The sequence below is a fragment of the Corvus hawaiiensis genome, chromosome 4 (genome assembly GCF_020740725.1).
Source record: "Corvus hawaiiensis isolate bCorHaw1 chromosome 4, bCorHaw1.pri.cur, whole genome shotgun sequence".
In the NCBI taxonomy this organism is placed as follows: Eukaryota; Metazoa; Chordata; class Aves; order Passeriformes; family Corvidae; genus Corvus; species Corvus hawaiiensis.
Window position 1 is genome coordinate 40,333,445 of NC_063216.1, and position 25,498 is coordinate 40,358,942.

The window sequence follows — 25,498 nt, forward strand, 5'->3', positions numbered from 1 at the left end:
TTAGCTCGCCTCTGTGGATAAAATTTACAGCTTCTTAAGGAATCTTTGTAATTTGGGGGAATGTTAGCCAAATGAATTCCAAACTTGAGTAGAGATGGCTCTTGATTCATAGTCTGGAATATAGGTTTCAAATGTATTTAGCCTCGGGGTCAAATTTAAGATCAGACTAAAGTTTCATCTTTTATACAAATGTAGTTGCAATTTTTTTTTGTATTTTTACCATGGTCACATATGTGCTCAGTTTCTATAATAAAACTGGTTCTGGGTCCTGTTTGGCTACACACTGCTTAGTTTTTCTACTTTGTTTCTTGTTAGTGTCTTTGTTAGATGGAGTATATTCGCTGAGGTGCAAAAAAGCAGCTAGGCCTGGCAGTAGCTGATATTTACTGGAAGAAATAGTTCTGTTCAGGCTGTGTTAATCTACAAACAAGTTTTTTGTCCTTAGGAGCCAATAAACTATGTGTTGGTTGAAGAATTATATTCTAGTCCTAGCTGAAGCAGGTGCAAAATGTCGTAGTTAATTCAACAGATCTGGTAGTCTGGTATACAGAATACTGTGAGGTTTGGATATCTGTTTGAAGAGGAAACCCAGTATTGACTAAACTATGCATAGTATTGGCAAAATTGACCTTTCATAAAGCATTGATCCATGTTGTGAAATTCTTATCTAGAAAGATTAATGCAAATATTAAGTGGAGGTAGTATATAAAAAGTATGGCAGAGTTCTCTAGAAATTTTGATACTCTTTCAGAAGTGTTGCTTCCCAACATTTAAGTGCTTGATTCTTCTGAAGAATAAGCCCTAGAGCTAAGAAGATACTGTTATCATGCTGGCACATACCTCTGACTGCAGCTTTTTGTATTCCTGTATTTATCTGTCTAATCCTGAAGTTCATACCTATTTCTTTCTTGCCCCTTCTTCTAGACTGATGTTTCCTTCCATTGTCCTGAAAGCTCTCTTGCCCTTCTCAAGTGGAAGCCCTGCAGTCCTCTCTATTTTACACCCCCATCTGTTCAAGAATGTTGCTTTCTTCAGTTCTCCCTGTCCTTTCTCTGTAGACTCTGTATTACCATCTCCTTATAAGCACTTGCTTGTTAGAGTTATTCTTGTTGGAATCTAGGCTACAAATAATCTTTCCATGCAGCAAGTTGCTGCCTCTGATAAATGCAGGCTGCAGCCAGTGGCTGGCAGGGAGATTCATTTGCTGTCACACCCCTGAATTAGGCTTTTCTGGTACCTTTCATTTGCACCAAAATCAAGGATGTTGTGTTTATGAATGCTGCCTGCAGTTTTGAAATTGATCCAGTCTTAATATTATGTAAAGAAATGAGTTCGGTTGAATGTTAAGCTGTAGATTCTTCTGGAAGGCTACTTACATGAGCTCAGTTAAGGCAAAAATAATGCTATATGTGTAAGATTTAATTTTGAAGTGTCTTAAAAATGTACTGCAAATGTTCATCTTAACTGTGATATATAAACTAAATAGACTACATGGATAGATTTGTGTAAGCATTTTCCATGGGAATCCCAGTGCCTTATATGGTCAACTTGCTTTGTAGTGTTCCAGTGAAATGAAGGCAGCCATCCAGCAACAGGGAAAAAAAACCAGCCCAGCTGGCTTTAGCTTTGTCTATAATACCCTCTTTCTTGGCCTCCTTCAGTAGCACAGTAGCTAATTATTAAAACTGAAAATGTGGCAAGAGCCTGTGTAACTAGTAGAAGAAATTTCTTTTGTGGGCAATGAGTTTATACTAAAGATTTAATTAATTTAATAAAGGGTAGTAGCATATTGATAATACTGCTTTGTTGCATAATGCACTTTTGCTATCATGTAAGCTGTTATGCCTCTACCCAAGCTTGTTGTAAAGTGGTCCTAATTCCAGTAGCTGTTACAGAGCAGAATAGAGGGGGAGAATCCCTTCCCTTGGCCTACTGGCCACGCTCCTATTGCTGCAGCCCGGGACTGGCTTTCTGGGCTGTGAGCACACACTGATGGCTCACGTTGAGTTTTCATCAACCATCACCCCAAGTCCTTTTCTGCAGGACTGCTGTCAATCACTTTTTTGCCCACCCTGTGGGTGTGCCTGGGATTGCTGTGACCCTGGTGTAGGACGTAGTACTCCACTTTGTTGAACTTAATGAGGTTTGCATTGGCCCATCTCTCAAGCACGTCAAGGTCCCTCTGGATGGCATCGCTTCACACAGCCTGGTGTCGTCAGCGAATGTGCTGAGGGTGCGCTTGGTCCCGCTGCCAGTGTTGCTGACAAAGACATTGAGCAGTATCTGCCCCAACTCCTGAGGGACTCCACTTGTCACTGGTCTCCGTGTGGACAATGGGGCATTTACCACAACTCTTACATGCAACCATTCAGTCATTTCTTTATCCACCAAGTGACCCATTCATCAAATCAATGTCTTTCCTGTTTATACAGAAGGATATTGTGCGGGACAGTGTCAAACGATTTGCAAAAGTCCAGGTGTCAGTTACTCTGCCCCATCTACCAATGCTGTAGCCCCATCATATGCTAAGAGTTTAAATAAGCTCCTTTTGAGGCTTGCATATTAAGGGATTGCTTCAGAGAGATCTGGTTCAGGTTCCTCTGGAAGGAGCATCTGAGTATAGTAGCACCAGTGAGGTAAACTACCCTGTACTTACTCTCAAGTAGTAGGATGCACAGAAGCTTTACTGTAATTCTCCTTGTGGTAATTTATATACCCGTACTTTAAAAAACCTTCCTGAATGAGAGCTAGATTGTTAAACTTAGTCATATCTCTTTATTCAGATAACAGAATCCTGTTGAATGCAAGAGCATCATTACCTTTACTTGTAGTCCTAATAAAAAAAACACAAGGTATTTTCTATTGTAGAAAAGAAAAACAACAAAGCACCATCACTTACCTACTGTGATGAGAGAAGTATCAGTAAAAAAGCTATAGTATTAATTTAACTTGTAGTGAAGAGGGCTTTTTCCTCTATCCAGCTGTCTGAGACCTTTAGCATTCTTTCAGTTAATCATACAGCTCCAGTGCCTGATCTGTGTGAAAAGCTACTGAGACCAGTGATAAGTCATCTTTGCTTCTGCTGATACAGAGCATTCCAATCAGTTTTCAGAAAAGCAGCTTTTGTTTCTTTGTCTTTTGGTTGCAACTTCTACTAGCTTCATGTAATGACTTCAGCTCATTGTATTAGCAGAAATGGTGAACAGATTTCACTTATTAATAGTTTTTAGTCTTGTGTTACATGGTCATCAGTGTCATTTTGTTCTAGGCTGAAGAGTTTTGCCTGTTGAGTTATTTTTCTGGGAGATAGTCCATCCCTTTGACTAAGACTCTGGATCTCTACAAAGTCTGTTCTCTTACTGTTTTCAGCTATGAAGCTATAAAGGAGGATGGAATTTTTTAAATACAGAATCAGATTGGCAGAAGCAAAATCTCCTTGGATGGATCTATGTTTTAATATTCTAGCATTTTAGAGTGTGGTAGGATTTTTCAGAAGAAATCCTTTTTTCAAATATTTTCAGATTTACCAGAAGAGTGCTTCAGGGAAAAGCTGATATCCAACAGAATTTACCAAGACCTAAAAAAACTTGCGGTACCATACAGTGATGTATCTAAGTTAATTTTGAGTATGATAATTCAGAGCACAGAAGCTATACAGATGTCAAGGTGCTGTGGACTTCTAAAATTCATTTAGACTTTAGGCTGGTACTATCTGTGCTGTGACCTCTTTGCCTTCACCAGCACAGAGGAGGAAGCTGTAAGATGCAAAAATAGAGTAGGGACGTAGGAGTGAGTCAGAAGAGTGGAGGCAAAAGCAAGCTGTCAGATGTGGGCTGGCTGTCAGGATGAAACTGAGAGTTAGGAAAATTAAGTGATAGTGTGGAAAAGAAAGACTGATATTGGGAACACTGAAATAATGGAACTTGGTTCTTGGTGTATTAGATACCAGGTAATTAGCGTGAAATCTGTACTTGGACTTAACATGCATTAACCTTTTAATACTCTATTATGTCATCATACCTAGATTATAGGGCCTCAGAGGATTTGCTCTTGGGATAGTTCAGGACATCTGATAAAAGGTGCTGTTGCTCATGGAACTTTTGCTTTCTCAGTGAGGGGGAAAAGAAGAGAATGGTGTATGGGGTAGGAGACTGCAGGGAAATCTGTAGGAACATTATGCGCTTGTGATTGTAACGGTAATGAAAGGAAGCTTTCCTTTAGGCATATGAAATAGTGTATATCCTAAAACCTCAGTTCCATGGTATTTCAAATTGTATGGTTAAGTCGGGATATGGCTTATGCCCTTTTTACCTTTTATCCCCTTATTACCTTTTTGTTTGTTTTACTGTCTGTAAAACGGTAACTTTTAGGGTGGAGGTTTTATGAATCCTGCTGATGTACCTAAATGGTTGTTAAGTGGCAAGTAAGAGCACATTTGGAACAAGATTTAAGTAGTACAGGCCGAACACTGAACTGTAAAGATAAATCCATCATATCTATATGTGAATAGCCACACATAGTGGAAGTACTGATCATCTCACAGATTGAACGAAACAAGTTCCTTTAGCCACAGGGAAGTAGAGATCGTGTAAGACTGTACACTGGTCATAGGTTTGCGGGGCCAATTGCTTTGGCTTAGGCAGTGTTAATTAAAGCAGTTCCTAGGCCTGCACTATTTGGCTGTTCAGCCTTACTATTGTTTATATATAGGTCTGTGCATAAATTAATATTTAATGTCAAACTAGAGTCCTTAGAGAACCATAAAGCTCTAGGATGTGTTGCCTAATTTAATAGTGAAAATTAAGCTGGCAGAACAGCTTTCCCCTCCAGAAGTTTTTCTGTAGAGGTGTTCACTGTAGAGGAGGAAAAGCAAGCTCAAGGCATCAAAGGTTGTTTCCTGGAATGTCAGGGAATGGGTTTCTGTTTTCTGTACAACATGGAGTCAGTTTCTCACCAGGTACTCTGGAGTATTTGGAATATAGCCCCTAGCCTGATGGATAGAGCTTTCATGAAAATAAACTGAGAACCAGTTTTCCAAACATTTTGCATTGCAGGAGCTTCCAGTTTACAGCATGAACAGTGGATGATTGAATAGTAGAGAAAGTCATGTGGGCCTTTGTCTTAAATGAGAAAACTTGGAAGTCTTCCGTGTCAAGCCCTACCCCTGTCCTTGCCAGTGTTCCTCCCCTTCCAGGGCCACTGGGTGGTTACCCACCAAAACTCTGCTTAGTCTTTCCCCATGCTTAGGCAGTGTGTGTGCTTTCTCCATATAGTCAAATCAATTTAATTTTTTGTGGGTTTTTTTTCACTTGTTTAACATTTGTTCATAGGTATTTATGGGGGAAATGCAGTCAGTAGAGCCAGTGTGCATTTGTATGACTGACTTTGAAACCAATGTGCTTTTCAGCCAGATTTTAATTTTTGTGCTTTTTAATAATAATCATCTTTAAATAGCAGTCTGATGTACAAGAAGCAAACTTTAGACCATTTGTCATTGATTTCATGATGGCATGCATACTGCTGAGGTCAGGTAAACAGCAGACTTCGGGGCTTTTGTTATTTCTTTCAAGCTAACACAGTCCTGGTAAAAAGGTGTTTTCTGTCCTGATGCAATTCAAAGATGTCAGCAGCCTCTCTGAAGTTAGACGTCAACACAAATGAGTTCCTGTGTAATTAGAAGTTTAGGCTTTTGTCCCTTTCTCTAGAATCCTTTTTAGACTGAAACTCAAAAGTGGCTGCAGCTCCAGGTACAACTAAGGCAGTGCTCTGCTGCCTTGAAAGGGTGTTGCTCTTGCTTCTTCCTCCCACAATGCTGTTTTCTTTCCCTCCTCCTTTTTTGTTTATTTCCATGGGTGGGGAGGAGGAAAAGGTTGTTTCTGCCTTGCTGGTTAGTGAATTGGCTAATGGAGAGTCTGACAAATGCTTTTGGGAGTGTACAGTTGAGAATGAGGAGGGAGACTGGGACCTCCCTGTTTGTCAACAGTGAGCTCGTGTAGAATCATGCCCTTAGTGATTATCATTAGTGTATGTTAGCTCAAAGGAATTAGGGTTTTCTGGTTTTATAACACTACCTCCTGCAGGGAACAGATTATTGCTTGAAACTCATCTTGAAACATAGAAAGGCAAATTATCCGATAGGGATGGTATTTATAAGTACTTTGAAACATTGTCGTCATCTGAATGTCATAGATTCTAAAGCAGAATATTTGGATGAGGGTCTAATTACTATCAACTGGGATATGGGTTTTGTGTGACTGCCTGAAATCAAGTGTAGCAGGGAGAGAAGATCATAAAAGCTCACATTAAATGCTTTCCTAAAGTGTGTGTTTTTATCAGCATTCAACTACAAGAACTTCTACCAAAGGTATATTCTCCTAATCTGTTAAAAGTGGTATTGTGTGCTGCTAAAGACAATGAAAGAAATACATCAGTGGCAAGTTTCTTTAATGCATTTTCTCCTTGGAACTAATTTCTGAGCTCCCAAAATTTGGCATGCGGGACTGAGAAGATGGGGGTGAACTGCTGCAGCATGTGTATGAATGTATGAATTCCTTGTTCTCTGGCAAAAGTGCAGAGGACACCATGATTTTGCCACACCGATTTTGGCATGTATGCTGTAGGTTACAGTTGCTCATCTAGGTACAGTATTTTTCTCTAGCTTGGTTGCTTGGATAAAAATGCTCTTAAGAAGGTTAGCAAGAAGTAGAAAATTCAGAGTTTACTAGATTACAGGTTTGCCTTTACACACAGAGATAACTTGATTTGTGAGGATCAAAGGCTCTGTAGAGGATGGGGAAAATACAGCTGTATCCTTGCCCTGGCTATAAGCTCTTCCCTAGAGCATGTAGAGACTTAGGGCATAGCAGGCATGACCTCTTGAGGCAGTGCAAGTTGTGCCACACATAATAGGTGTGACCAGAGCTGTGACTTGGAGAGTCTTAAAGTCTTGCCGTGTGAAATGCTGCAGATCTGCTCTTATGTGTTTGGTGGCAGTGGTGAAGGTGGTACAGCATGAATCAGAGCATACAGACAGATCTGCCAAAATGAGGCTTGGGATGGTGTTGGTACTGAGGCATACACAGCAGAAGAGGAAAAAGAAGCTGGTTTTGTAATTTGCTGATGAAAAGTGTAACATTTTTAGTATACCAGTGCTTCTAATATAGTGATGAAAAGCCAGCATACATCATTCTTTACCTTTGTATCAGGGTAAATATGGAGTCTGGTTTGCTTTTCTCTTTAATGCCATGAGAACAACAACAACACTGGCTGCAGATGCAGTCTAGAGAACTGCTTCTCAAAAATACTCAGCTTGTGCTGGGTTTTCATGCATTGTGTGCCAAAACAGCAGAGTTAGTCTGATACTTGATGTGGTGAGGGTATACTATGACCAAAAAAAAGAGAAATCTCTTTTAATTCAGGTTTGGGGAGACTTCAAGGTGGCCTTTCCTGAGGAAGCCTGTTCAGGTTCTGCACTGAAGGTGTCTTTGCTAGTGAGCTTTCATGAACATTTATGAACAGTTGTTCTGAGTGGGGTAGGTTCTCGTTGGATCCATGTTGCTTCAAAACTGTTTGCTAGTGCCCCGGATCCTAGGAGTGAGTGTCAGCTGCATTCAGTGTTGGTTAGGTCTGGCTCCATGGTGCAAAAAAGCAGTGGTGCTGTTGGTGAAGCTAAGCAAAGCTTTTGGGACAGTGTAACTGTGTTGACATGGTATTGCCTTCTTGCTGATAAGCCTAATGAACCTCAGTTCTCTCAGTATCTTTCACATGGATTTTTTTTTTTTTTTTATTTGTTTGTTTGTTAATTTTTTATTTATTTTATCCAGTATGGCTGACAAGCTAACACTTTCAAGCATTTCTGTTGCTGCTTTGCAGTGCTGGTACAGTGTTATCAGTCCTTCGCTGTTTTCCAGGTATTTCACAATCTGTTTAGAAAACAAACATTGGCAAACTTGAAGCTGCATTAGTTCTTGAATAGTGGCTAGGGAGCTGCCTGAGCACAGTTGTGATTTGTATTACCAAGATCTACTTGAGTTAAAATAGTGATCCATGGAGTTTTAATGTTCCTCCTTATTACTAGTAAACTAGATGGTATATAAGTCTCATTATGCAAGACAAAACTTTCTGCTTCTTTCAAAACACAAAATTAAAGTATTTGTTGACCAGTTTTCTATACATATATATATATATAGCATATCTAAAAAATGCTTTAGTATTCCTGCCCCTGACAGCCATGTTTTTTCATTGATGTTTGTAACTTTTCTTTCCAAATTTCTACTCTGCTACTTTAAGTTTCTACTATTTACACACATTTTTACTTCAGATTTTATCTTGATTTTCTCAGTTTTATTTGTTAAAAAACCCTGTATTTAATTGCTGCCATACTTTTGCTTTATTTCTTTACTGCTGTAACTTCCTAATAAAATTGTTTTTCAGGATAATGGCTTCTGGTCCATGTGATACCCCATTCAGAGGACTAGAAAAAAGACTTGAAAATTGTCTCTTTTAAAATGCCATTTATTGTGTATATATAGTGATACATACTGTTGCGGATGGGTCTAAATAAACTTAGGTTATTTTACTTATTGGCTGTTGTCTTTCTGACCATTTTTCAATGTAATTTGGATGCAAGTGGTTTCTTAGGAACTTGTGATTACTTGCAGTTTCTTTGTTAATCTGTCATAATGAGTTTCTAATGGGACAACTGTACCGAAGAATTTCCTGTTTAGATAGACCAGAGGGAATCCGATGTCAAAGCTGGTACTTCTGTTGTGCTGTTTTTGGAGAGAGAGGACTCCAAAGTGGATGTTGTTAATTTTGTGGCTCAAGAGAAATCCTAGACATCTGTCCCTGTTACGAAGTACCCAATAGCTGTTTTCTTGTGCTAGTGAAAAATTAGGATACAGTCAAAAGATAGTTGTTGGAGGTGGGACTGGGGTCACTGCTGGGACAAAGGAAGCACCCACGTGGGAGCGCAGGTTTCATCTTCTCTCCAACCAGTGAGGGTTTGCTCAGCAGGTTCACAATGTGGCGATCCTATTGAAGAGAGTGTTAAATTACACTGTGGCAAAAACGCCTTTTTTAGAAGTTGCAAACTATGTCTGTGCAGATGAACAGCTGCATAGCTGGCCTTTGAGAGAGAGGGAGTTTGGTCTTGAATACTTCTTTTTATTCTTTATAATACTTTACAGAGGCTTGTGGTGTGTTTGATTATTATCTCTTTATTTGTTTGAACAAACAATTTTGTTTACTTCTGAAGCATGCAGTAAATTTATTTACATTTAATGTAAATTATTTCAGAAGATTATTTAGCAAAGGGACACCATGAATGCACTCTTCCTTAACTTCCAAGGTTTCCTTAAGTGACTTGGCTGACTTGAATTTTGGCTTTAGGTATATCCTGATGTTATCTCACACTTGCAGAGAATTGGAGTCTCAGTGACCTTTGTCTGTTGCGAGTACCTTACCTTTTGGAGACCACAGAGACATTTCTTTGTGCAGATTAAGTGAGAAAAAAGGCTTTGGATGGTTGTTCCAAATGATGCCCTGTGTGTACCTACAATGTGGAATATGAAAACGTATATGGAAATTACCTGACACTGAATTTTTTAGCGTTGTCTATACCTTACGCGCTCCCCTGAGTAATTCCTTCAAACTTACAACAAAACAGAAAGCAAACCAGGTCCCAGTTTCTTCTGGTTTTGTTCTGAATACATTTCTGAAAGCAGAAATGAATTAAGCTATTTTAAAATGGAGTTATGGATATATGTGTGTTCCACAGCCAGTCTTTTCTAAACAGGAAAATTGGAAAGCTGCTTCTTGGTTTTTTTGTTGAAAAATGAAGTTAAAATGCATAAAGATCACTGTTATGTGCAAAGCACGCTGTGCTATAAGGATTATTCTGGACATTTCTGAACACTTCTGTGTTGCTGTGCCTCAGAGCTAGGCCTGTCCTGAGGAACATTGAGGTGTTACTGCTGGTACATCTGGCAAAAATGTTGTCTGACACCTGCAGGGTTGCAGGGACTGGAAGCTGCAGGTTTCTTACCTTATTACCATCTGGATAGACAAAATCTATATTAAAAATACAGTTTTGAGAAAAAGCAGCTCTTTGATATTTACTGTAACCCCTTTGGCTGATTTGCTTTTGGATAATTTCACTTAAACGCTATTTAATTTGGGTTAGAAAAACCTTGGTTTTCTGCTAAAATTTTAGTGTGACTCTCAGAATACCTTACTTTCATCCTGAACCTGCTGATTTGCAACCTATGTCAGCTTCAAGACTTCGTAGCATTTTTTAAGAGCTGAAAATTATTTCCAGTTTCTCTAGTCAATTCAGTGAATCATAAGTTTGATCACAAATTGAAAAATTTACTGGGATTTACATTAGAGAAGAATAGCTTTTCTTTTCCCAGTCTAGAAACAGAAAGTAGCCAGGGGCAAGATATTCTTTCCTTAAAAATGGAAAATTGAGAAACAATTAGTTTCCTTGTTAATATGTAGTCCTACCTTTGGCTTTGTGCACAGAATGCACTTTTGGTAAACAAATGTATTTATCACATTTAAGATTATCTGATTAATGTGTAGGCAATTTGAAATTCCAATGTTACTTCTCGTTTTATTCTTGGTTCCATCCATGTATGAGGTTTTTCATTCAATTGTATTCACTTTTTACATAAAAAAATGCATATAAATCTAACTGATGTATTATTGATACTTCACATGTACTTTTTTATTCTACATTAAATTGAGTTATACAAATTAGTCATTTATTTGCATAGCTTCCCCTGCTTAGGGAGTAAAAGAGCCCTGACTGATACCAGCCTTATCAGCTTCTTGTATCTACTTTTACTAGTAATATATTGTATAATGCTGAGGATAAAACTATACATGGCAAGTGCTAATTGAATGTTACTGTCTTTTGGTACCTGTAACTTTGGTTTCTTTTATTAAAGGTGCTTTGTATTGTCAGCAGTAACGTGTAGTAGGAAAGTGAGCACACAGAAGGTCTGTCTTGATTACCCTGGGATGCTCTATCAACATGTAAATTTTTTCTGCTTGATGGGGTGAAGGGTTATCATTGTTTCTGTTAAATTCAGTTATATTACTTTTATTCTACTCAGCTCTGCCACTTCACTTAGCTAAAATTAGAAAGCAGTGAAAACTTCCCCTAGATCCTGCTAATGCAGAAGATTAAACATCAGCTGCTGACTAGAATACTAACATAGCCTATGAGTTCACAGAGGAGGGCTGATAGATACGGTCAGGTTTGCTTTCTTCCAATGTAGGGCAGTCTTCCACTCTGAAGAACTCAGAACTGTGTAGAGGTGATAGTCAGAAACAGAAGAAAAAAAAAAAAACTTGGCACGTATGGTTTAAATTTAATACAAAGAACATAGACGTGAACAAACCTATTTGTTTATGTAAACAGGTTCCCCTACAATGTTTTATCGTGATGCCTTTTTGTTTTGCTAGATTATTTTGGTTAAGAAAGTGCATATGGGGATACCAGGAGGTTAAGTATTTTAAATTGAAAAGCTGCTTTGGCTCAAGAAGTTGATTAGTCACCCATATGCTAAAAGCACGTTATGTTTACTCATGAAAAAAATTCCTATTTGAAATGCAATTGGCTACTGTTAAATTTGACTGGGACAAAAATACATTTCCTATATGACATTGCTTTCTTCTTCTCAAGTCTAATATCTACACATTGTGTGACCATGAAAACTAATCACTGTCTGCCAAAGTTATAGCAGTAAGTGCTTAATGAAAGCATAACAGCATAATGGCTCTATATTTTTACAGTATGACAATTTTGTTTACTCCTGAACCTTGTTTCTTTTCCATATCTGCCAGGAGGTAGATATGGAGGGTTGTGTGTCTCTGTCCCACTGAGCATGGTGCATCAGCCACAGGACCTGTTCAGCCTTGAGAAGAGACGACTGAGAGGGGACCTTGTCAGTATGTATGAGTATCTGAAGAGAGGGTGTTGGAGGGTGTTTCCAGGCTCTTCTCAGTGGGGCCGAGCAATAGGACGAGAGGCAATGGGCAGAAGCTGATCCACAGAAATTTCCACCTGAATATGAAGAAGAACTTCTTTACTGTGTCCTGGAGCAGATTGCCCAGAGAGGCTGTGGAGTCTCCCTCACTGGAGATACTGAAGAACTGTCTGGACACAGTCCTGTGCCGTGTGCTCTAGGGTGACCCTGCTTGAGCAGGGAGGTTGGACCAGATGACCCACTGTGGTCTGTTCCCACCTGACCCATTCTGTGATTCTCTGATCTGTTGAAATTGCCTCAGAAAGCAAGCTGCAAGGGCACAGGCCAGAACAAAGAGAAAGCCATTTGTGAAACAAATGAGCCTGAAATTCAGTTCAGGACGTGACTCCCAAATTCAGTGATTTTTGATAGGTTTCAACAACATGTAGCTAAAATGAGAATCTGTCATATATAATTTATACATACCTACCTGCCTAAGCCTTGGTGAAAGACAGCTTGTGAATTTGCACATTGTACCAGCTATAATACCATGGTGTCAGTCAGATCTTCCTTTCTCCATTTTGCCCAGTAAACTCATATTCTTTCACCTGGTATGTGGTTAAAAAGCTGCCTAAGAAACCTAAAAGTAAATTTAAAGCAGTTCCACAGAAAGTACTAGTGTTCTTTTCAAACTGAAAGAAATCAGAAGGAACAGCAGAAGTTGTTTCTCAGACATTAATAGCACAAGTGTAAAAAAAAAAGCCTCATTTGTGTGAACTTTAGACAGAGATTGCTTCACAGAATCCAGTCTCTTCACCAGCTTTTTCAATATGTTGAGCTAGGAGAAAAAAACGCCATTCAGGCAATTAGATCTGCACCAGCATCAGTAACTTAGTCTTTCAATGCTATTTGGCTTGAGCTTTTCCAGAATATTTTTTTTCTGTGACATCTCATTTTCCAAGGATTCTTTGGGGAGTTTAGGCAGATGTTTTTGGCAGGTTGTCTTGAGATTTTTCTTCGAGTCGAAGTAGATGAATACCATTAAAGTTTAATACTACACATTAGTACAGTGGTTTTAATTAAGAGAGAACTTCTGGTGTGGGAATTTCAAGTGTTCCTGAAAATAGATTTGCACAGAGCTAAAAATGGAAACAAATATTTATTTGAAAGCACATTTGCATGTAATACTACCTAGCCTGGAACAGCTGGGGTTATTTCATCAAGAACAAGAAAGCAGGCATTACACTGGGTTGTTTTGTCTCTGTGTCTGTCAGAATGAATCTTAATCCATTACTGGGATTGCTAGCACTAAGGGTAGCATCTCTGGTTAGAGTAAATAACGTGTTGCAGCCAACTCTTGTCTTCCCCTTATTTATCTTGGCAGGAGGTTAGAGGGCAAAAATAATTCTATCTCTACTTGAAATGCTATGAAACCACTCAAATATATATATCCTATTACAGTCCTGATTAAGAATTATGATTAAGCATTCATTAGGATTTAAATAGTGGGAAATCCCTATGAGATCAGTTCTATAACATGTAGATTATATCAATCTGAATAGCAATAGATTTTAGTATTTTTCATGAATTGTGCCCATAATTAAACTTGCAGATTTAACTATAAGTTACAAACCAGCAAAGCTTAAGGGTATGTAATTAATGTAGTCATTCATTGTAGCAAAGAAAACAAGACATAATTGTAGGATGGAAATTACATTATGCTCTTACTGCATATTTGAGCTAAACATTTACTGATTTTGTGTAGCTCCTGGTTTTATCTTGGAGCTGAAAGAAAATCTTAAGTGAACTTCTCTTGAGATATACTCACATATATCTCAGAAAAGTTAGACAAGTTGTTTACATGAAGTGGAAATAATAGAGAAGTTTGAGTTCTGGAATGATTTCTCTATTTTGTCAATGTTTGACAGTTCTGCAGGATTTGAATTAAGATGGATATGGGTGCTCAGTTTCAATAGCCTCTGCATGCCTTCCCCATGAGACTTGAATGGACATGAAATGTTGCATCATCCTCAAGTAGTGTTTTCTCCTTAGGAGAAGGTGTCTTTCTCACCTGCTTTTGCAGGTGTCTTTTAAAATGATTCTCATTTTCTGCACTTAAAAGTGAAATGTTTCCAAGAAATTTCTCTGGAGAAGAGTTATCTGAAACTTGCAGAAGCCATGAGGTACTCTTGAAATACTTTGGTAGTTTGAGTTATTGTATATGGTAATTATAATTAACTATTTTTTATGGTCCAATTCTCCAGGATTTTAAATAATAGGCCATTCTTACCAAAAAATAACACACAAGTGTATCATATGCATGATATTTACAGGCAAGTTAAACAAAATAACACTAGTTTAGCAAAAGGCTAGTATTACTAGTTTAGCAAGGATATTTGCATTGTAAACTATACCATTTTTACTAGGAAGCATGCTTTAATAAAGTAAAACATTCAATCCTAAATCTAGATTTTGTCAGTAGGCAAGGTATCCAGTATTACCCCAGCTCACTGAAAAATAGAAGCTGTGACTTGTGGGTTGGCTAAATGAACACTTAATTTCATAATTGAGCAACATTTGTCATCTGTAATATTCAATTAACGCCTGAAGTTCTTTTACAACACCAAAACTCTCCTGATTCTTAACGTAAACATGAACATCAACAGCAGCCTCTCCACCCTATATGTACTGTATTAAACATAATACTTGACAAATGTAAAATACCTGCTTTTATAGTGATTACTTGAATAGTAAATAAGTGTAGTAATCACTAATATTTCATAAGCTAATTTGTTGATCATTCTTCTTGTACTTTGTCCTGAAAGTGTTCCAAAATATTCAGTGAGTCTTAGGACATAGACATTACTAATACTAGAACCTTAAGATGTTATACTTTGTATAAAAACATTTAATTAGTGGGCTAGTAACAAATTTAGGTGCAAAAAAATTATTCCTCCTTTTTTCTAGTGACTGTAACTCCCAGATTACTTTGACTCTGTAGCTTGAAAGTTAGGTAAGGCTTATGTTTTCATTTCTTACACCTTACTTCCACTTCACTTGTTGGTGCTGCATTGTTAATTAATGTGCAGCATAAACATGTGAGTTATTGAAAGTGGAAAGTGTTGCTCCAACTTGGTTTGGTTCTTTTGACCAAATTTCATTTTAGACCTTCTCAGTTAGTGGTTTATTGACAGAAAAAAAAACTGCAATAGGAAAACTTAATCTTTTTTTTCCCAGTGTCAGTGAAGATGAACAGAACATATGATTAGTGAACTGTAATGTCCTCTCTCCTGACAAAACCTTTCCTCATGAAGGCAAAAATCATTGCAGAGTGAGACCAGCATTCAAACTGTGGGGATTATCTCGTGGTGCTGTGCTCACTGGGAGGTCAGCACAAGGACTTGGATAGAAGCAGTAATTGTCAAGTTCACACTGTGAACTGCTCTCTGGCACCATTATTTCAGAGGACTCATGGTTAACCACCTTTTCATGACAACTGATGAATTTAATTCTCTTCAGCCTGTGTTCCTGTCTCAGTTTCAGTTGAAATTGCTCTGCAAGGGGGGAAGGGAGGACAGTGAAGTAGACAGAGCGGGTAATGTGATTTCTGTAGGAAGGCTGTACAAGGCTAGGTTGGATGGGGCTCTCAGCAACCTGATATTCCTGCCCATGGCAGGGGTTTGGAACTAGATGAGTCACTTCTAACCCAAAATATTTTATGATTCTTTGAAATACTTACAAACAAGAAACTAGGCTTTAATGTGTTGTAAATTTAAAAGTACAAGTGGTAGAAGTGGTTGCTAGTTTAAAAATGTGTCTTTCAAAAAGTGTCAGTTTGAAACAAGAAGCTTTAACACAGGGTTTGTAATGGATGAAAATTCAGAGTGAAAGGAAGTTTTGTTTCTCTGATGGTGGAATTAGGACATGAAAATTAATTTCAGAACAATGATGCTTCTCGGAATATAAAACCCATTTTAATATAATCAAAGCAAATAATTATTTTTTAATCAGATAAGGGTATATTTCTTTTTCTTATTCTATTTCATTTTAAATTCTAATTGCCTTTCTGATCCAGTTTAGATTCAGTTTAGCACAACGTGTCAGCATAGCTGTAAGGGAGTGTGGTATGTGATGGCAGAGGGAACAAGCAACCCAAGGTGAAGAGAACAGGAACCACTTCTAACCAGCTCTGCTGCTTTAATATGATTCTCGGGTACCTTAACAAAGATGTTCCTATTCTGCTAAGTCCTGTTGGACCCACTGGAATTACTTCACTCAAATCAAGAGAAGGGATAAACTATTCTCCAGACCCACTGTGAGGTCTTCTGTTTCCAGTATTCATATGGCAATTCAAAATGGTTGTTTGACTTGTTTTATCCCTTTAATATATTTTCTGTGTTTGTATTTTTGATTCTTTTCTGTACCAAGAGTAAATAAGGAAAAAATAAAATGTGATGGCAGAGGTGAAATACATGTTTGTTTTGCTAATAGATGCGAAATAATGTATGGAATAGATCAGAATACTAATCAAATCAGTAAAAGGGTAGGTTTTAATCTCTCTGTGGAAAATGGAGATAAATTTTACCAAACTTATTAAAAAAATGTAATGTCTAAACCTCAGTAGATGGCATTACCTCATTTGATGTTGACATTAATGAAAATCAGTAAGAACTGTAGCCCCATGTAAGGTACATGGTGTATAGCTCTGCTTCATGTGGGTGGGACAGTAGTCTAACAGATTGATTGCTTCTTTCCCTACAAGATTTCTGATTTTTTCAAAATAATTACAGGCTTGTTTTTCCTGTCTTTTGTGGAAGAGTGCTGTCTGCTGAATTCTTTGGGTGGTTACTCACTGAGGAACCAAGAACTTCTGGTGTTTCTTTTAAAACTGTCTATTTTTAAGGCTACTGACTAAGTTATGTCTCCCCATCACCTATGTTCTTAACACCTGATAGTATCAAGAGCCAGCTATATCACCTGCCACTTGCACTGGGATACAAAGTCATGGTGAATACAGTTAAAAGTCTAGTATGATCAGCAGGTATCTGGTTATCCTCTTTTGAATATTTATGGAAAGGGTTAAAATGTTGTTTCTAGCACAAGCTATACCTCCCTAGGACTGGTCTGTGTGAGAGCCAGTTGATCTTTGCTAGTCTTTGCGGTGCCAGTTTCAGGTTGTTGTGCAAATGGAAAGTGGTTTTCTTTTCTGGACTTCAGTGTACTTCCTTTTTCTTAGCAGAAAAGGTAAGCAGACTTTGTATTCTCAACTTTGCTTTGTCTTTATGGCTGATTAGCCTAGTTTCTATATTGGTTCTCAAAGGAAACAAGGTTTATATGATTGTCCTTGCAGCTGTCGTTCTGTTTGAGGCCCGTTGGCTAACTTAGATCAAATTTGACAGGGTAATGAGCTCTTCATGTCAAAATGCTGCCTTTCTACCAGTTGGTGAGGCTGGGGTTGAGAGAGAGAAACTGGTGCATGGGATGACGGGTGTATTGTGTGTGAGCTCCCATGTTCTGCTTGCCCCAGGAGCTGCCTGGTGTGTGTGCTCTACAGATGTGTTTTGCAAGCACTTGGAAAGAGCTTTAGGATGACCTGTGGTTTCACTAAGGTGGTAACTCATGCTCTGGGTGGGAGCTGTGGGCCATGAAGGGAGAGGCTGGGGATAGGGGAAGATGAGTGCGAAGAACTGAGATCAGTCTTGGAAGGGCTGTAAGAGATGTGGAAAGGGAAGACCTGCAGCTGTCTGTGTCCTCTCTTCAGATTCTGGGACAGAATTAATCTTGAGAATTTATCTTTCTGAGTTATTGCAGCATCAGTGGAACTCTTGTTATTTACATCTTGCATGTACATTGCTTTTTCCTTTGTAATAACTTTCAGGCTGAGGTCTAGAAGGGCAGTCTGTTTAGAGGCTATTGCTTTAAGTTTATCATGCTGCTCTGACAAGCTTTCCTTTTGTGGTTGAGATGTCAGTCTTTAACAACAGAGGCACTTCTGACACTTGATAAATATTGCTTTTAGGAGTGAGCAGTGCAGTAGAAATGGAAAAACATTTAGATAACATTTCTTTTATAACATTTATTTCTTGGCTTTCTGTCTTAAGGTACCTGCTGATAGTCAGAAGTGCCTTTCCTGTGGAAAGTGCTGAGAGTGATAGGGTCTATGCAACACCTGCCTGTGGTTCTGTTAAGAAGAAAAAGGGGACATAGGGACATAGGATACAGTAGATTGGTGTTTGTCAGCAATAGAATCAATTGCAATTGGTTTTATTAAACTTAAGACAGGTATTACCTTTTCGGAGACCACAGTGAGTTTTTAATAAAATATTTTTTGTTGTTACGAATGTACAATCTCTGATAATACCTGATAAGTGTATTTGAGCTCTCCTGATTCTTGCCATGTATGGCACAATAAACTGCCCAAATTTGGTCAAATATTTTTAGCCACTTAGTCATATGTCTTTTAATGTGCTGTATATGTAAGCTTTTCATTCACTTAGCAACAGCATTTTTATGAGTATGTCTTGCCAGGTTTTCTCATGTATACTTGAAAAATAGGCAAGGATTGTTCTGTGTTGGGTTGTGTCACAACCAGATGGGTGGGCTTTTTTTTTTTTTTAATAGTGCTAATCAATTTTAAGATACCCTTTTTTTCCACAGATGACAAATTTTAGGGGATTTTAAGATAAACAAGCATGCAGCATATTAAAATTTAATATCAAAATACCTATATTTTTAAAATGCTTCTGATATAAATTTATTTTTCCTTATAATTAGCTGGTGAATATTATTAGAGAACATCAGTTGTTGGAAAAATCTAATATCCAGAAAAACTGGATATAGTGCTATATATAGTTGATGTTTCAGTTAAGTGTAAACATCTGAGTTTCTTGTTTTCCTCCTAAACTGATTAACCATGCCTTGCCTTTGATTCTTTTTTATTAAGTAACAAAATGTCCCACAGAAAGAGGTGATTCTTTTCTTTCAGAGTTTGCTATAAGTGTATAAGCATTGTACACTGATGATAAGTGGAAGAAATTGAAGACAAATATGCTTGAAGAACTTGTAGCCTTTATTGTTGGAGTATGTTAAGAAATTATTTTTTTTAAAGACCTGCTGATTTTAGGGATAGATATGACTAAAAAGTTTTCAAGGTGGTTTTCAAGAATACCTGAAAAGGTAGGAGGGTTTTCATTCAAGAAAGTGGTTTTGTTTTTAACCAACAAACAAATAATGCAAGCAGTGTATCGCAGTCTAGTTGCAGTCTAGCTGTACCTAACTAAAGCAAATGGAGTTAAAGAAGGATAGTCTGTGGCTGGTTTTGTTTGGCTGGTTACACTGGGCAGCAACGTTCTCCTCATGGTGTAGCTGTTGCCTCATCATTGCAGAATGGAGGAAAGCTTCAGCATTCATCTTGGAACGTGCAGTTGCTTAAATAGGGATATCCGAGTTGTTTTCTTCCACAGTAAAACATTATGTAGTTTTGGGGCTTTTCCAGAAGTATTCTGAAAAGTAAAATTTATACCTTAATCACATTTAATTAGAGGCATATTTCTCTAGTAGGATTTAGGAGCCCAAGAATAGAGGTTCGCATTTCAGCCTTGTGGCTATGTAGTATTGTTCATTTATTAAGCTAAAAAATTAATACCAGTCTTGTGGGGCCTAGCTGCTTGGAGTTCTTGCTGCCCTGAAATGCAGAGGGACTTTTCTCTCAGTTGCTCTGCCCTTTTAAGGGCAGCAGGATGGAAGTTGGCAAGAAAACTTACTGAGCACCCTGTGAGAAAAATACTCGAACACAGAGAAGAAAGGCAAAATAGGAGTCAGTCAAGATGGAGGTCTGGAGAATGGCAGTAGTTCTGCATCTGAGCAACACTCTTTGCTTGGTAATTATGAGATGTGGGCAGATGATAATATTTTTGCAATTGCCAAAGTGATACTCAAGTAAGTTTAGAAACAGGAGTGAATAATAGACTGTTAAAAGATTTATGGTGGTATAGAATATGCTGCAGTGGAAAACAGTAGGGGGATGTTGAAATACTATGTAGCATCCCCTTCATACTCTGTAGTCTCCTCTACATTACAGATAAAATCACATTATGGTATCATTTTCAAAGTGCTTCCCTAGCTCTTAGTCACAATTCTACTTCACGGTGTGGCTGTTTATTCAATTTTAATATCCACTCAGGTGGCTGAGCTGGGCCTGGGACAAAGTGAGGACCTGAGGAACCACTTCTTACTGGAGAATAAGGTTGCAGTGGGGATTGTAAAGGGTTTCTCAGAGAACCAGAATGCATTTACCTGAGAAAATAATTTTTTTTTGCTTTTTTAAACTGTCTGAACTCATTTCTTTAAAACGTTTTATAAATCTGGAACACCTGCTGTTTATCTCTCAAATTCTTCCTGTCTTGCTGTCAGACCCCAACAAAGAAACCCTACTTCCTCATTAGAGCTGAAAATACTTACCTTTTCTCCTGAAGATGTTGCTTAAAGATGCAAAGGATTGTAGAACAGCTTTAATATGAACTTACTTCTTAACTCTTTCTTTCTTTGTAGGCTTGTATAGATGATAACGTAGATATGGTGAAATTTCTGGTGGAAAATGGAGCAAATATTAATCAACCAGATAATGAAGGCTGGATACCTCTACATGCAGCTGCTTCCTGTGGATATCTTGATATAGCAGAGTAAGACTTTTTCCTCTATTTTTAAAATCTATGTATTTTGCTAATACATTGCTAGAGAGACAATAGAAGCAGATGGTATTCATAAATTATGTTTTTAGTTGCCTGTGGGATGTGTAGTGAGGAAGAATGCTTTTATGTTGTGTGTTGGTTGTTAAGTGTGCTGCGTCCGTAACATTGTGTGTTGCATTTTCTCTTTCTAGATTTTTAACATTGCATATTAGGTAGATACAAACATAAATAAAACATAAGACTGCTTATGACTGTCAGATTATTTCTTTATATTATTTTCTTCTGTAGAAAGGTTGTTATGGGGGAAGGCACAGGGACAAAGTTCCAAATCATATTTATTAGTAGTCTGAAACATTATCCTGGGATAAGTCTATGTGTAGGAGATAAGTTTTACAGTTGTATTTGCAGTCTTGAAACGTTTGTTCTTCAGCTATGGTATAGAACAGTTGAATAGTTCTTTTGGCTGTGGAGCAAAACCCTACAATAGAAGCTAGATGCTTGTTTCGGTATTAGTTAAAGCTTACTCACTACTGAATTCCAGGAGTGGTTTTGTTATTCTTGAAGTCTGTTGAGGGCCACTGAAGATGTGCTAAAATCAATTTTTTTGAGAGGTTGTCTGTTTGAGCCTGAAATGAAGATTCTTTTGAGAAAATGTGTGGCGTATGTTTTCAGCACACTGTTGTTGCAGTTAAGCAGGTAATAAAGTCTTTTTTAAAACTCTCTGGGTAAGCACAAACTTCATTACTTTTACCAGACTCATTGTGACATCTGATCCAGTGTAAGCTTTGGATAAAATATAAGGTAGTATTTTATCATGTAATTATGTACTAATTGCAGCAGTGAAGAATGAAAATTGTATCTGTTCTGTGAGTTTGAGGGTTTTAATTGCCGCAGTCTAAAGGGAAATGAAAAATTCTGGACACTGTAGTATACCATTTTCCCTGGAATTTTTTTTTTTTTTTGGGTTGTTCACAGAGTGAAGTGATTTGTATATCCTTGGTATAACGGGGGCACTGTATGACCACTAACTTTGTAATCTGCCTTTCTATGCTATGCAGATGTTTGATGCTGTAATCCCCCTTGCCATGAGTATTGGAAGTGTTTACTTCTTGGCTATGTTATGATGAAAATTTCTCTACAAACTGAGATAATATAAGCCTTTCTTCAGTTTAGTGGAGGTAAAACACCTGCCTATATTCCACAATAGGAAAAAATTCAGTTATTGATTTGGCATTGTAGCTAACATAGGCACTTGTTCAGGAAAGAGAGAGCAATGTCCCTTGTCCACAGAAGTTTTTCACTATTGACTTGTATATCCGAGATGTATCTGGTTTTTATTCTCTCAGATTGGAGTAGAACTCTGCATATTTTCTATAGATAGCCTTTAGAGAAATGAGGTTATTCGAGTATAGTCCTTTGGGATGTGAGACAGATGTTGGAAGAGCAGTGTTTCTAAGGTGCATGGAGTTTTGAAGATAAGCTGTTGAAAAAAATTTCCATATACAGCTGAGAAGGGTAACCTGACACGAGTGGAATAATATTTATATCTGATGAGGCCCACAGAGTTTAGGTCTTCTTCAGACTGCTTCTCCAGGATCTCAGCATCAAATAATTTACAAAAATGAATTCTACAAACCACAATTTGCAGCTGAAGCAAAACTGGGGGAAGGTGAAAGGATGATACAATAAGCTACCAGAGATTAGAAATTTTATTTTAATTTAGTCCATCGTATGTGCTGGATCCAGCATCTGCTTTAGTGAGGATGCATTCCTGGGAAGCATGGGAATGTGTGTTTGTATGTGTCTGTGACTGAATCTGATACATTTTACTTTTAGCACCTCTTTTTGTGCAAGAGAGAAGACAGTCAGGGAATGAGTTCTGGTGTTTCCTAAGTTTGTTAATAAAGGGTTGGGGAGAGTCTGACCTGTGCTTCCCTTTCTCATCCTCCTGTGGAACTGCCTGCTGCATGCACAGCTTTGTAGTGCTTCTCAAACTGGAGACTTGGCAATCTTATTTCTGCTTCTTCTGCTGCCATCTTAAGTCTTCTTAGGGCTTCCTTCAGATGTAAGTAGTTGGAATTTACTTACTGAAATAGCACAACTCTTTTAAATCATACAAATATGCAAAATTAGTTAATATATAGAATTTGTTTACAATTTGTAATTTTACAATTCATATTTTTAAATTAATAGGAAATATTATGTGATATCATACTTTGATTATTTCAGGCTTGCATGTCTCAAAATCTAAAATTATATATAAGAAAGCAACTGAGCTAGGAGATTCTAATTCTAATCTTAGAATTACAGAGTATTTGAGTTGGCAGGGACCTTTCATAGGTCATCTAGTCCAACCCCTCTGCATTGAGCAGGGAATCTACAACTAAATCACGTTATTCAGAGTCCTGTTCAACTTGGCCTTGAACAGTTCCAGGAATGGGGCATCTACAACTTCTCTGGGCAACCTGTTCTGGTGTTTCACCATAAAATCATTTGTGTTGGAAAACATTTCCAAGATCACCAAGTCCATCCTTTGACCACCATGACAACTAAACCATAGCACTAAGTGCTGTGTCCAGTTGTTTCTTGAGCACTTCCGGTGATGGTGACTCCACAGCCTCTCTGAGCAGCCTGTTCCAATGCTTAACCACCCCTTTCAGTGAGGAAATTCTTCCTGATGTCCAACCTGAACCTCCCAGGCTCAGCTTGAGGCCACTTCCTTTTGTCCTGTCGCTGGTTGCCTGGGAGAAGAGGCTGACCCCCAGCTGGCTACAGCCTCTTTTCAGGTAGTTGGAGAGAGGTCTCTCCCGAGCCTCCTTTTCTCCAGGCTGAACAACCCCAGCTCCCTCAGCCACTCCTTGTAGGACTTGTGTTCCAGGCCCTTCCCCAGCCTGGTTGCCCTTCTCTGGGCATTCTTCAACACCTCAATGCCCTTCTTGCAGAAGGGCCCAGAACCAGACACAGGATTCGAGGTGTGGCCTCACCAGTGCCCAGTACAGGGGAACAATCATTGCCCTGGTCCTGCTGGCCACACTATTGTTGATACAGGCCAGGATGCCACTGGCCTTCTTGGCCACCTGGGCACTCGCTGGCTCATGTTCAGCCACTGCTGACCAGCACCCTCAGCTACTTTATCCCTTGAGCACTTTACAGCCACTGCTCCCCAAGCTTGAAGTGCTGCATGGGGTTGTTGTCACCGAAGTGCAGGACGCAGCATTTGACCTTGTTGTGCTTTATCCAGTTGGCTTTGGCCCATTGATCCAGCCTCTCTAGATCCCCCTGCAGAGCCTTCCTGCCCTCCAGCAGATCAGCAGTCCTGCCTGACTTTGTGTTACCTGCAAACTGACTGAGGGTGTTGTTGATCCCTGTCCAGATCATTCATAAAGATAATAAACAGGAATGGCCCCAATGCAGAGCCCTGGGGAACACCAACCATCAGCTGGATGTAACTCCATTCATCACCGCTCTCTGGCTGTGTCCATCCAGGCGGTTTTTTACCCAGCAAACAGTGTACCTGTCCAGGCTGTGAGCAGCCAGTTTCTCCAGGAGAATGCTGAGAGAGACAGTGTCAAAAGCTTTTCTGAAGTCCTGGTAGACAACATCCCCAGCTTTTCTCATCCAGTTGATGGGTCATCTGGTCATAGAAGGGAGATCAGCTGGTCAAGCAGGACCTGCCTTTCCTAAACCCATGCTGGGTGGGCCTGATCCCTTGGTTGCCCTGTACATGGCACTCACAGAATTTCTTCTTAATATCTGATCAAAACCTTCCTTCTTTCAGTTTGAAACCATTCCCCCTTTTCCTGTTGCTACATGCCCTTGTTAAAAGTTCCTCTACAGCTCTCTTGTAGGCCCCTTTAGGTACAAGACAGCTGCTATAAGGTATGTATGTGTGCTGTAATGTACACATTACTCTTAAGTGTAGTCCCTGCTGCTACTCTGATGTTGCTGAATGAGTGCACCCATGTCCTGGAGATCTGTAAGAAGTACAGAATATGTAGGTGGTAGGGAGCTTCTCTGAAAAAAACTATGGCTATCTCAGAGAGCCACCAGGTCAGCCATGTTTTGGCATTGGTCCCATGCTAATTGCTAATGGGCTGAGTGAATTTGTAGCATGGCCCCCGACTTGTTGGGGTTTTATTTTGCTCTGTAACAGTACTGTCTGGTGAGGGGGCTTGTCATTGCAGGTGTATTCCCTGTCCCTCTTATCCTCCACTGTGTTCACCAGACCTGTGATAGCATCTCCCAGTAGTATCTCCTGTGCCCTTTCAGTTTTCTGCTCCTTCAGAACAGCCATCTTCTCTTGAATATACTTCCTCTTCTAAAAAAATGCATCTTCCACTTTAGGGAATGTTAGCCTTATATAAGGCCACTCCAAGTGAAATACTGTAAGACAACATAGTTGAATGTGTAACAAAGTGTCAGCTGCTTGCAAAAGGGGAGTTGTGCTGTAAAAGTAAAATCTCTGGCATGGAAGGCAACTGCTCCTGTTGTTTCCGACATCTGTAAATGCTGGGAGTGTTTCAGCTTACTGGAAATTCTTTGAATACTTTAATTTTAGAATTGCCTACTTAGATTGCAGTTCATTTAGTTTATAATTATGTAAATTACCTTACAAGTAATTGTAATATGAACATGTTTTAAATTAAAATTCTTCAACATTGCTATAACGTGTGGATTTTGTATAGTATGTTCTCTTTTCTGTTCGTCTCCATTCTTTTCATACACAGAAAGTTTTACCCAAACAAGCCTTTTTTTTTTGTTAATGTGTTAGTATGAATTAAGAAGTAAGAAGTCAGCATGAAATGCTTTGTAAAACTATAGTTTGGTGAAGAG

At 38.7% G+C, this 25,498-nt stretch overlaps 1 protein-coding gene across 6 annotated transcripts in view; it reads left to right on the forward strand.

Annotated features, from left to right (window-relative positions):
- The window catches only part of PPP1R12A (protein phosphatase 1 regulatory subunit 12A), a 114,781-nt gene that overhangs the window by 23,306 nt on the left and 65,977 nt on the right, over nt 1-25,498 (forward strand). For all 6 annotated transcript variants that reach the window (XR_007203121.1, XM_048301067.1, XM_048301071.1 and 3 more), the window contains exon 2: nt 20,526-20,656. Coding sequence is in view for 5 of the 6 variants with exons in the window: in XM_048301067.1 (XP_048157024.1) it covers nt 20,526-20,656 (131 nt within the window). In the remaining variant the exon portion in view is untranslated. The remainder of the gene's footprint in view (nt 1-20,525; nt 20,657-25,498) is intronic.